This window comes from Bufo bufo, chromosome 3, assembly GCF_905171765.1.
Source record: "Bufo bufo chromosome 3, aBufBuf1.1, whole genome shotgun sequence".
In the NCBI taxonomy this organism is placed as follows: Eukaryota; Metazoa; Chordata; class Amphibia; order Anura; family Bufonidae; genus Bufo; species Bufo bufo.
Window position 1 is genome coordinate 654,546,129 of NC_053391.1, and position 13,724 is coordinate 654,559,852.

General features: G+C 44.1%; 1 protein-coding gene across 3 annotated transcripts in view; it reads right to left on the reverse strand.

Moving 5' to 3' along the window:
- DYNC2H1 (dynein cytoplasmic 2 heavy chain 1) overlaps window positions 1-13,724 on the reverse strand; it is a 433,565-nt gene that overhangs the window by 253,305 nt on the left and 166,536 nt on the right. For all 3 annotated transcript variants that reach the window (XM_040426277.1, XM_040426279.1, XM_040426278.1), the window contains exons 53-60: window positions 13,325-13,400; window positions 12,072-12,226; window positions 10,812-10,949; window positions 7,206-7,319; window positions 5,202-5,362; window positions 3,723-3,846; window positions 3,507-3,628; window positions 170-256 (exon numbers count right to left, since the gene is read on the reverse strand). In XM_040426277.1, the coding sequence (XP_040282211.1) occupies window positions 170-256; window positions 3,507-3,628; window positions 3,723-3,846; window positions 5,202-5,362; window positions 7,206-7,319; window positions 10,812-10,949; window positions 12,072-12,226; window positions 13,325-13,400 (977 nt within the window). The remainder of the gene's footprint in view (window positions 1-169; window positions 257-3,506; window positions 3,629-3,722; window positions 3,847-5,201; window positions 5,363-7,205; window positions 7,320-10,811; window positions 10,950-12,071; window positions 12,227-13,324; window positions 13,401-13,724) is intronic.

Consider the following 13,724-nt stretch of genomic DNA (forward strand, 5'->3'; position numbering starts at 1 on the left):
ATTTCCTTTAAGCTCAGAGAGGATTGTTGTGACCAGACACAATTTAATCCTCTGTGTCAGTTGTAATTAAACCTATGAATGTTTTCATTCACTGACAGCCAACAGTGGATGGCACTGAGATGTATGGTGCAGGATGAACTGCAAACTAAGTGATTCTTTTACCACTTACTTGTCTTTCAGCTCCGTCACCCTCTGGCCGACGGAATTAAGCTGTTCTTCCAGTTTGTGTTTTCTTTCTTCTATTCTTCGAAAATTACTAGAATATTTTAAAGATTTCAAATCAGAGTTGATTCAGGTAGAAGTGTCATCCTGAACAATGGCCGACAGTAATGAGCCGCAAGTAGCAGAGAGCACAAAGTAATCAGCGATCAATGCTCGCCGTCTTGGGCTCCTTCAGTAAATCTCCTCTGAGACAACTTGTGTCTGAGTGGAACAAACATAGTAAATATTCAGCTTAAATCTGCTAAAGTGCTTGAAGGAAGTGTAAGCTGATTTCTAATAGTCTATGGCCGTACAAATGACTAAACCGCTGTACAATTCCCTGAATACAGGCCCCCTGTTTAAAGGGGTATTCACACCTTATAAAATGATAGGATATCGCTAGGATCATGTTACAATCAGTGGGGTCTGACCTTTGGGACCCCCACCTACACCGGTTCCATCCACAGCAATGGCCGGATATCACTGCAGGGGAGAACTCTGAAGAAGCCACAGATGTTTGCTGGTTCTGTGGCCCCTTTATTCTGAGAGTGGACAGGGGGTCTAGCAGATTATCAAAAAGTGATGGCATAGTCTATACCAGTGACGGCGAACCTCCAGCAATCTAGCTGTAGTGACACTACGACTCCCAGCATGAAGTTCTGAGAACAGCCAAGCAAGTGTACATATTGGGAGTTGTAGTTTTACCACAGCTGGAGTGCCGGAGGTTAGCCGTCACAGCCCTATACAAAATGCCATCAATTGTAAGTTCCCTGCAGATCAGCGCTCTTCGAAGAGAGTAAAGATGCCTCTGTAGTGCCACCTAGTGGACTATCGAGTAGTAACCATTAAAGGGCATTACAGAGAAAGCTTTCACAGGAAGCTTTGCCTGACTTATAAAACTTTGCCTGACTTATTTTAATTTATTTTACTACATTTCTTAACGAAATATACATTATCACAAAAAATATTGGCAGGGGACATATACTGTACTTCATTAGTGTCAAGTGAAATTTATGTCCCAAGGAGACACAATCTTCACTCGATCGTAGGACTTCCTACACAGCTCCACTGCTCTCCACAAGGAGGACGGATACCCCCGAGACCACGGTCATAGCCCTTAAAAAGGTGTTTTCCAAAACTTTTACAGGTACACCTTTACAATGTACAGCGCTGTGCTTGGTGAGCTGTGAGAAGGCCGCGGCGCTACTACGAGCACCGCTGCCTCCTCAAACAGCTGATCAGTGGGGTCCCGGGTGTCAGACCCCCAGAGATGAGATACTGATGACCTATCCAGAGGATACATCATCAGTATAAAAGTCTTGGAAGACCCCTTTTAATGCTCCCTGACCTCCTGTCTGGGTGATCACCATTTCAGTACCTGCTATACAAGAGACTGTCTAGGAAACACAGACTCCTCAAACAAGAGGAATAATTAGACTACTGCACATGAAATATTGAGGATTCGGCTTGAGAATATGCAAAGCAAGAAGAGAAAACCTGCAGGAACAAGACATATTCATATTTTTGTGCTAAATGTGCACTAAGAGGGAGACGAGGGAGAGACAAAACACTGGGCCAGATAACAAGAATCAGTTGTACCCATGTAAACCCCGTGTATAGATCACTGCCTTTAGTGGCGGGTGAGATAAGGGTACCTGTATAATGCCTGAAGTATCCGCTGACATTCTGCTACTAATGTAAGTACAGCGGATGCTTCGTGCCCCATTCACATGCAGCAGCGAAAAATCAGAGTGGAATAATGAGCGTGCTGTATATTTTAATATCTACAGCCTTTTCATCCTTTTTTTCGGACCTAAGCCTTGCACAGACCCGCTGGTACAACCTGAGAGAAATCCAAACGCCAGCCCTGGATTTCCACCATTGTCAAACCTGACAAGTGTAGATATTCTGTAGCTCATGCAAACAAATGCAGCTAATGGGGCAAATTCTGTCATTTCTACTAGACTCTTTGTTGTAAAAGATGTAAAATTTCGCACTTTTCTGTCACACCAAGTTCTAGGCCTATTTCTGTAGTGCATGCGCCCAAAAGTATAATCCACCTGGGCAAGTGACCAACTGTATAGGGAGGGTGCTCAGGGACTCATGGTCCTCCCCCTCCCCCCTTTTCCCCTTAGGAGCGTTTAGGGAGTCTGGCCCCGTCACGGAAATGGTTAAGTAGGTGGCAGATTAGGGCCATTAAGGGTTAATTCACTGGGGATCCTCCTTAGACAGGAAATCCTGAAGGTCACATATACCTCCTCTCTGTTCTGGTCACTTCCTCTTGCAAGTGGAAGCAGATTGGCCCTCCTCCCTCCCTCCGTCCCGTTGCGGTTATTCTTGGGAGGCAGGTCGAGGTGCGCAGTTATGATCAGTTATGGATACTCGGTTATGCTGTTTTCTTTTTCTATTCTTAATTCAGCGGTTTGGATGTCGCTCCGATGATTATGGCTTTTGAGACCTGCGAATTCTGGTCGAGTTTATGAAGTCACAGCTGGCGGCATTTGAGTACAGCGGAGATATGGTGGGAGCAGATGGCGTAACTGGTTGGCAGACCGCTCTGATGATTACGGTTTAACTTGCCCGCTGGGAGTCCAGCGTTTGGCATACCGCTCCGATATTATGGTTTATTAAAGTTTGCCGCTTTAATAAAGCAGCTGTGGCCGATCACCACCCAGCAATAAAGTGATACAGTTGTCGGTGTCTTTTGTTATGGGTCAAGGTTGGGTAAAGGGGTCATAGGTGAGTTAAAGGTGGCACCCCCTCCCTTGTTTCCCTGGATACCAGCAGTCCCACTTAGCTGCCTGTTTTGATTTCCAGCTTGACAAGGGGATGTGGCTTAAAGGGGTTGTCCAACAGTTTGTCCAACCAGCATCTGGATCTGAATACTTTTGTAATTGCATGTAATTAAAAATGTTGTATAGCCACTGAGTTATTCACTGAAATCTCTCTGTACAGCGCCACCTGCTGTTTGCTCTTTTTCTTATTTCTCTGTCCTGCTCACTGAGATGGAGGCACATGCTCAGTTCCATCCTTCAGCTAGAGCACATAGGGCACTCCGCCTAAGCTGACAGCTTGAAATCTATCTAGCAGAACAATTGGAGCAGTGAATGTGGAGATCTCTGGACCCATGTGAGGTGCGGGGCTGGTTCTAGCTTTGTTATAAACAGGTTGTCATATACTAGATTATGTATGATTTTATTTTTTTTACATTATTTGTGGGATAACCACTTTGAGATGTCACACCAAAAGACTGAATATGTAAGACCCAAGTGCCCAGGAAAAGCAATAAGCAATGTACTACGTACGCCTGCAGCGCTGCCTGTTCTTTCTCTAGGGGCTCGATTTTCTCCAGCACATGAGAGTACTGCACGTTCGCCTTCACCCAGGCAGCAAGAGGAGCCGCAGCAGCACTGGCCCTTTTGGCGTTCTGCGGAAAAGACACAAGATAAAGTTATAAGACGGACAATACCATATGTCGCGTCACTCATTATAGCCTTACACCAGACAGGGGCAAAATGTACCTTGGCATCAAAAGATGTGTGATTCTTTGAAAGCAGCTCTTCGACACTTTCACGGATTTCCTTTGTGATGTTTCTCACGTCAAAAGTCACAATTTCTTCCCTCACTCCCCTCTTAGCAAGGAAGCTGAACGGTTATAATGGGATACAAGTATATAAGAAAGGCATGGGACTGCACATGAGACAGAATACTGCAGCTTACACCTTACGTTTTCCTACATGAAACATACAGAAAGACATAATACACTTGTATTAAGATATAGTGCCCATTTCCTGCTTTAGGTGGACACCCCCTCCCTGGCTGCAGCCTCTACGCCCTAACCAAGGGCAAGCACAGCGAGATCAGAGGACGTCAGTCGTCTCAGCGCCACATGTCCTTGCCAGAGCAATACATATCTATGAGCTATGCCAACGTTCTCCAACCAGTTGCAATGGAACCAGCTGAGGTTCTCCACTCCTCTGCATCATGCTCTCCAGGTGCATATATAAATTACACCAGGGGCACCAGGAATGCCATGGCATTAAAGGGGTATTTTGGTTATAGAAAGCTATCCCCTATCCTGAGGCTAGGGGATAACTATCAGATCAGTGGGGGTTCCACTGCTGGGACCCTCTATGATCACGAGAATGGGAACCCCATGCCCAGTGGAGCCCCCCTGAAACAGACTAAGTGAATGATCGGAAAAGGCCAGAGATATCCGAGTACAGCGCTCAGCTATCTTCTCCGCTCCCATAGAAATGAATGGGGCGGCAGCGTGCTTTTCCTACCAGCCACTTCATCTCAGGGGGGATCCAGGGGTGTTCTCGTAATCTGTGGGGGCCCCAGCAGTAGAACCCCCTACTGATCTGATATCCTTCTATAATGCAATTCAATCTGCAGGCAGCATGTTACAGCAGAGCAGACTGATATATCATTTTCTGGGAAAAAATTCAGTAAAACCATTTTTTAGATATATACACCTCTGCTCCTTCTGTACTTCTAGAGGTAGTCCTACTTAGCGGCCGACAGACCTCCCTGTACATATACAGAGCATGGCAATCTCAAAATATAGGGCAATCCAAAATGAATTGATCACATCTAATGTCAGGCTTTTAAATCCACTCAGGACTAATTAACAAGGTCTTGCTGTTTGTGGTCACCTTAAAGGGATATTCCAGGATTTTACATCTGATGGTCTACCCTTTAGGATCCACATCTGATCGGTGCGGGTCCAACACATTGCAGCCACCAATCAACTCTGGTGCTGGAACCACACAGCTATGTCCATTCTGTACAGCTCGAAGCTGGTTACTGCAGCTCTTCTCCTAATGAAGTTAATGGGAGTTCATCATGACAACCAGCTCCATCCATTACACCATGGACAGAGCGGTGGGGCTTCACTGGTGCTATGAGGGAAGAGCTGATCCTGAGGAGAGGCCATCAAGTGTAAAATCCTGGAGTGCCCCTTTAAGGCTTATTCATTTATACATGTCATTACTTACCTCTTCATGCTCACCCAGGACGTATCAAAGATTCCCATGAGCCTTAGAACACCTTCAAGAATGTCCCGGATAACGTCTGGAGGCATCCGTAAGGAGCGGATCTCTGACAGAGACTCTGGTTTTATGTTACCAACCGCCTTCTTTGCTTCATCCACCAAAGGCTAAAACATAATGACAATTCAATAAATAATGCTCCACAGGATAACTGCAATGTACAACAGTATGCTGAGGAATAAAGCCAGGTTCACATCTATGGCGGAGGTTCCAGAAGGAGCCTCCACTGCAGAGTCCAGAAAAATACCGCTTCATGCAGCAGTATTTGTCCGCGCAATGGCACTAGCCACAATGGAACCCCTACAGCCTCCATTATAGTCAATGGAATCCATTAAGGACTGTAGGCATCCGGCATATGCTGGATCTGGCGGTTAAGGATTTCTGTTCTTATGCCAGAACAGAAAAACGGATTTTCACTGCTGACCTAAGCCTAGCCTAAGGTAGCGCTCTCTGTAGAACAGTGTGTAAGATAACGGATATGTAACGGAGGTGGAAATCTGCATTTAAACCAATGATGAGATTGCAGCGGGATCGGTGATTGGCAGTTCTTTATTCGGCTCTCCATAGATAGACCACCTATTAGGTGGCGGTGCATGGAGGCATGTTCTTAATTCACGGAGGTTACAAAATGTGAACATGGATTGTCAATTTATTTTAGCCTGCGAGGGGTGGGTGGTTGATGGGTATGCATACATTATTGCTGTATGTGGTGGTGATATTACTATACTGGACTGGGGCAGATGGACAACATCATTTGGAAACTGTCAGGGACGTGTGAGGTTTGTTATGTTACTATGACAAAATGTTAATAAAAAGACCTTAAAAAAATATATAAGAAAACTGAGCTATTGATGGTCAATACAATTCATGTAAATGCTGCATAACTGAAGCTAAAGTACCCCACAGAGGGCGACCAATGCTGCCGTGTAATGCTGGGGCCCAGGCTTGAATCATATCTGTTTCATTGGCGTACATTGCTTCAATGTCATCACCTATGATAAAGTCTCATGGAAGTACTCAACATCTTTTATATTTTCATTGAACAGTTAAAAAAAAAAAAGAAGCCCCACTGAGCTGAGTGAAATGCTGTAAGGCTAGTGGTGTGTATGCCAGAGACGCCTGTAACTGAGGACTTCTGGTGTACACGCCAAGCCCCCTGCCCTCATTTACCTGACAGAAGCCAAAAGAGGGCCCTTCTGGCCTCTGTAGAACCGGCATATTGTCAGTAAACCTTTTTTTTTTCCTTCTGTCCAGTCTGTCATGCCATTCCATACAGAGAAAATACATTTACGGTCCATTCACACGTCCTTGGAATGGGTCCGCATCCGTTCCGCAATATCCAAAATGGGTACGGACCCATTCATTCTCAATGGGGCAGGAATGGATGCGGAGAGCACACTATGTGCTCTACGCATCCGCATTTCCGGAGCGCGGCCCCGATCTTCCGGTCCGCAGCTCAGGAAAAAAATATAGAACATGTCCTGGTCATGTCCGCAATTGTGGACAAGAATAGGCAGTTCTATGGGGGTGCCAGCCGGGTGTATAGCGGATCCGCAATGCACTACGGGCGTGTGAATGGACCCTTAAACAGAGAGCATATGGGCAACAGATGGCGTTGTATACCTGTAAGGGTGTTGCCACATGTTAAGGCTTTTTAATGCAGTTTTGGAAACCAAAATAAGGTGTGGATCACAACAGGAGAGAAAGGATGAAGGAGAGATACAACTTCTCCACTTTTTTTAATCCACTCCTGGTTTTGATTTCTAAAACGGAATAAAAAAAAATATCCCTAAATCAGAAATAACCTTCCGACATACCTATACCTCCAATGAGTACTGCAACCACATTGTGAAGGCGCACATACACGTGGCCGTGGTTTGGAGGTGTCTTATGTACAAGAGGGTCGTCTCATACAAGTGGTTTAAGTGGTTTGCACGTGTTGCTTGCTACCTGAACATCCTTCAGTTCGTCATCAATTTTCCTCTTCCTTTCTTCAATCTTTACAGACTCCTCTGCTATTCTGTGCTTTATTTTCTCCATTTCGGTCTTTTGATCGCTGGCATTCTGTGACATGAGAAGAGCAGACTTCTTAGTACTTCCCCAGCAGATGTCTGCTGATCATTCTGCTGCCAGGCACACCACCATCTCAGCTACTTACAAAAAGACACAGACGAGACATCACATTCGCTTGTGTTATTCAAGTGATTGCACAAAATGTGACTGATTCAAGGCAAAGTGGACCACATGCACTAAGATGATCTTCAGCTCCATCAGCCACCACTCACCAGGACCTGATGTCCTCTCAAACACCCTGCGCCGTTCTGTTCTTCTGAAAACCTTCCAGATCTGTAAACTGAAGCTCCAGCTTTGTGACCAGTGAAAGGGAACCTGTATCTAGATTTGTAGTCAATAAACCACTAGCGGCTCCTTATGTAACTAGGATTTCATTTTCTGAAGATGTCCGGCCCTTTCAGAATTATGGAGTAAAAGAAGTCCTCTATGACCCCAGATGAGTCCGGGAGGTGGATCCAGCAGCTTCAGACCCATGAGCAGTGCTCAGATGAAGCCCAGGACACTACACCTCACTTCATTGCGCCTGCACAATGAACAGGAACATTTTTTAGTTTTTTCCTCCTTCCATTTCAGCAGCTATATATATATATTTGTACTTTTTCATTGACCTGGCTGTATGAGGCTTTGTTTTATGCAGGAAAAAAAAAAATAAAAAATTTCAGTGCCCCTTGAAGTTACATATAAATGTAGAATTTATCAGTGGTATCAATATAGAAAAAAGGCTAGTTCAGCATAGTCTTCATCTATCCAGCAGTTTTTTTGCTGCTCACATTTCCCACTGAAGAACCTGCTAAATTAATTCTTCAGGTTATTATGGTCGTGTGGATTTCTAATATAGTAAGTGTAGGGGTTTTCTTATCCAGGAATTGATAATGATGCTTAGGATAGGCCATCATTATCACATTGGTGGGAGTCCGAGTCCCCCCCCCCCTTCCCCCCCCACACCAATCGGCTGTTTTAGGTAGCCTCTGCACTCACTGGAGCACTGGTCAGCGCAGCGGGCTCCCGGCAGCTTACCAAGCACAGCGCCGCACATTGTATAGTGGTAGTGCTTGATATTGCAGCTCAGCCCCATGCACTTCAATGGGGATGAGCTGCGCCTAGGCCAAGGATGGGCAAACTGCGGCTCTCCAGCCATTGTAAAACTACAACTCCCAGTATGCCCAGTCTGCCTACAGCTATCAGCCTACAGCAGGGCATGATGAGATTTGTAGTTTTACAACAGCTGGAGAGCCGCAGTTTGCCCATCCCTGGCCTAGGCCATGTGACCGATGTACGGTGAGTTCATATGGCCTAGGAAGAGGCTGTGGCGCTCACAGAGAGTGCCAGCCTCTTCTAACAGCTGACCCCCACCGATCTGATATTGATGACCTATCCTGAGGAAAGGTCATGAATATAAATTCCCAGATAACCCCTTTAAGTCCTCATACACACAAATGTAGAGGATACTGTCGGTGTGCCGTCCGCATTTTCTGTAGACCCCTTGACTTCCATGGGTCCGTGGTCTGCATTTTGCAGTCAAGTACAGAGGTCCCTCAAGTTACAATATGAATTGGTTCCAGACCAACCATTGTATGTTGAAACCATTGTAAGTTGAGTAATCGGTTCCAAAGCCCCAAAATGTCATCCAAGATAAGAGAAAATAAAGATTTAAGAAAAATAAGCAGAAAACTAAGTCAGATACAACAAGTCCTTACATATAACAGTCGGCATTAGCTGCTCACTAGCTACCAACAGCTGTTTTACCAGAGAAGTTTCCTTGATTGGTTGGATCTCAGTCTGAGGCGTTGTATGTGGAGTCTAGTTTCAACTTATCATGGCCCAGAAAAGGTCATTGTATGGTGAAAATATTGTATCCTGAGGCCATTGTATCATGAGGGACCACTGTATAGGACATGTTCTATCTTTTTACCAAATGGACAGACGTGGTAAGCTCACGGATCATATGTGTGTTTTCCGCATCCGTATGTCCGTTCCACCAAAAGATAGAATAGGTCCCAAAAATGTGGACCACAGACCCACTGAAGTCAGACAAGCAGGCGATTGCTGGGAAGGAACGCCTAGATGATCTGCAGGTCTAATATAAGAACAGACATCCCCAATCCCTGATAGAAGGAGGTCCCTCTTGACTATAGTGGTCAAGGGATTAACCCCCCAGTATCGGAGGAACCTCATTAGAGAGCTGAGCACTTCCTCCAGGGCAGCAAGGTGCACCCAGCAGCACCACAGACCTGCAGGTGACCCCCGCAGCACAATCTCACAGCCAAAGAGCCTTTCAAGGAATAATGCTATAGAGAAAATATTACTCTTTAGGTCTTATTCTAACAAATGTATCTGATTTGCCTTTGCAAAAAACTGCTTTGCACTATATGAATGGGTGTCATGTATCATTTTTTACTTCTGTCTTTATCATTTGCAATGATTCTTTTTTTTATCAGGGTCGCTAAGCAATGGATGAGTGAAAAACGAGCAGCACATGGATGATATCAGTGTGCTGTCCATTATTTCACTCTCCTATACACTTTAATGGGCGAGTCTGCTCCGTAAAACCAACCCAGAATAGGGTATGCAGAGGTTTTTAGCAACAGACACATGGTCGATAAAAATAAATAAATGGGTGTGTTACTAGCCCCACTGACTAGTATGGGTCTGTGTGCTGTCTGCGTTACAGCCAACACATGGGCATGAAATACGTTTATTTGAATGGGGCCTTATACTGGCTCCAAAACTGCAGCGTTCACTGCACATTCGGTTAAGGCCTCATGCATATGACCATATGTATTCTGGGGTCTGCAAAACACAGATAACGTCCATGTCTTTTTTTCCAAACCCACTGAGTTCAATGGGTCTGTGGGCCAAATTATGTGGCCAAGTACAAGACATGTTCGATCTGTTTGCAAAACGGATGCAGAAAGCACACGGATGATCCAATTTGCAGACCACAAAATACAGACGGTCGTGGGCGTGAGGCCTTAAGGTATCATGCTTAAACAAAATGGGTGATCCAAATCACATCTCCATTTTTATATAATTCAGGTGGCAGGTCAATATTGCTGAATCTGGTGTTTGGGTTACATGACAACGTGGATAGAAATAAAAAGAAAACATGTGATCTTAATCTCTCAGTAGTGCAGCCTCTGGCCTTGGGCCTGTAACTTCAACTACCCGCTTCTCATAATAGGAATGATATACTAAAAAACTAATTTTCACATTTTCAGTGCAGATTAAAAGCAGTCTATTCTCAACAGCTTTCTTTCGATTACACCGATCAGATCTACTTATTTCTATCTATACTTGAACACAGAAAATGTGCCTATAATATATGTGACACGGCCATACATTTCGCACTGTAGGGGCAAGGAGCAGTGGTTTCACATATGATATGTAAGTCACAGCTGAAATTCTATTGTTTCTAGCTGATTGGGTAAAGGAAATGTACTGCTTAGTGACAGCAGAACATGGACCATTTCATCAGGATATTACCTGCATGGAGGAGGTGATCTCTTGTAGAGCTGCATCCGCCTCGGCCTGTTTAGTCTGCAGCAATAAGCTCTGTTCTCCGGCTTTCCTCTTCAGTTCATCTACTAGAGACTTTGCTTCATTGAGTTTTGATACTCCAGCCTAAGCAAAAATGAGAAAAATCACAAATTCAGATTCAATTCCAAGTACACCAAGCAGCCGAAAAAGACAAATTCATAGCAGACCAAGAATAGATCACAATCGCTTTTCTACTAGGACCAGCCCCATGTACTCAAATATACACATATTGCTATAAAACTCCTCTCTGCATGTCCAACCCACCTCCATCCCTTTTACTACACTAAATACTATCTGAATAGTTAATGACTTATATAATAATTTGTCGGTAATATTTCTATAAATAGTATATCCACAAATATATATATATATATATATATATATATATATATAAAATTATGATGTCAAATTTTTCTTCATATTTACATTATTCACTAATATTCTACAACGTAACTATTCAAATTTTAAAAGAACGACAAAACCAAGAAACTGTTGTAAAAGTTTTGTTTATTAATATCTATTAACCACATAAAAAAATAAATTTATGTAACTTTAAAATATATTATAAACCAATAAAAATGTACTGATAAAAAAAACTCCTCTGTTTTATAAGCACTCCAGTTACTCCTTTTTTTATCCCTGTTTTTCCTTTCCCTACATCCCCTTAAATTCAATGTTCACCTGTGAAAATGATCTGTCCTCATAACATTAAAGGGCATCTGTCAGCAGTTTTGTACCTCTGACACTGGCTGACCTGTTACATGTGCACTTGGCAGCTGAAGACATCTGTGTTGGTCCCATGTTCATATGTGTCCACATTGCTGAGAAAAATGGTGTTTTATTATATGCAAATGAGCCTCTAGGAGCAACGGGGGCGTTACCATTACACCTAGAGGCTCTGCTCTCTCTGCAACTGCCGCGCCCTCTGCACTTTGACTTTAGGATAAATCAGGGCAAGTCCTGATGATGGTTACACCGCCTGGCCCTGTCAATGTGCAGAGGGCGCGTCAGTTGCAGAGAGAGTTGAGCCTCTAGGTGTAATGGTAACGCCCCGTTGCTCCTAGAGGCTCATTTGCATATATTAAAACATCATTTTTCTCAGAAATTGGGTTGAATTGCCCAAAGGACCAAAACTTGAAGTTCGCTGGTCCCTAGTCATATGGTCAGTTTCACTTCAATGATGCAGCAGTCCATGATGTACTGTACCTGTAAATGCTGTTGCTTCTTGGTGAGCTCCGCTTTCTTACTGCTAAACAGCGAGCCATACACTTGAAGGAAGGTCATGTACCGTCTTGGAGTGGCCCCATAAGCTTTGCAGGATTCATGAATCGTCAAGAAAGATTTATAAAAGTCGGACTCTCCTATGAATACACAAATGTGCATGTGAATAGAAATGTAGAGATGACTGTGTGCTGCCGCTTCAACCTCAACAAACCAATGAGAAATTAAACTAAATCTGCAACATCCCCCAAGCACTACAAGAGAATCCGTCATTTCCTGGACAGCTCTGTTTTACTAAAGAATTGTATTCCCCGTGCAATAACAATTTGGGAGCAGCGTTTATTATAACTCTGTGTTGCTTTGTTCCACAGTTACTGCTACTAGAAGTTTACCAATAAATCTGCAAGTGGGTGTTACCAGCTGGGGCGTGTCCCTGTGCAGTCTGACACTATCCAAACAGCGCTGCCAGGGACACACCCACCACTATTTCAGATCATTTATAAACTTCTAGCAGGAGTAACAGAGGAATGAAATATAGTGTTATATGAAAGGATGGTCCAGAATTGTTATTACACAAGGAATGTAAATAATTACTAACACAGGCTAGTTAGGAGAGGCGTCCGGTCGTCTGCGGGACGCCTACAAACCGGCTCTGGAATACTTTGAGCGTCCTCTCCATTATGAGCGCACGTGTGGCAGTTCTCTCAATGTATTCCAGGGAGCACATCTGGGGAACAGGGGTGTGTAGCAATATACACATTAGCGATCTAGAGTCGGGAAGTAGTAGTATTCACGAAGTAGGATGACCAATTTCTATTTGGTAATAGATCCTACTCTGCAGTATTTGTAGTGTGACAACAGCAGGCCCCTGGTGTCCCTCTGTGGTAAACACCTGGACTATCTAGTCACTGCTTTCATATGGTGCAGGATAGTGGCTGTGACGCGAATCCCCCATGTCACCACTTTCTGTGCGGTCCCTGAACGTATCCTTTGTTGGACATTCGCTGACTAGTAAGTGAACATGTTCAGCTCCGGTGCAGAGGAGGATCTGTCCAGGAATATTGCAGAAAGTGAATCACATCATCACGTGCCCTACGGACGCAGAGGCCGAGGAGTGCAGGTGTTTTCATGGGCCACAGAAGGGGACACGGCAGTGGTAAACTACATGTGACATACGGCTATATGTCACACAACAAATAGATAGGAGCTATAATATAGCATTGGGACATCTACTGTACCTGGAGAAGACTTTTTGTACTCAGAGTGCCGATTCTTCTCTTGACTTGTCGTGTCAGAAAATAACATCTTAGGAATCTGAATGAAGACAGCCACACATTACTCAGCAGATAATGATCGATGACGTTAACATTATAACATGTGTCTCTTTCCTTCACTGTAGAAATCAATACACGCATCCCCATTACAAGGTGGTACCTAAGATAATTAACCACTACAGGGATGTGACCCGCTAATAATCTATGGTAATCTGCTATCTCGGTGGTCGAAGCTATAAATCACTAAAAAGCTGTTTAGTCGAGAAGTGAAGAAGTAACTGAGCCCGATTCTATTGTGTATCTCTTTCTAAAGGCCATTTGATACAGGGGCAATGATCAGGAACGAACATTCGCAGAAGCAATT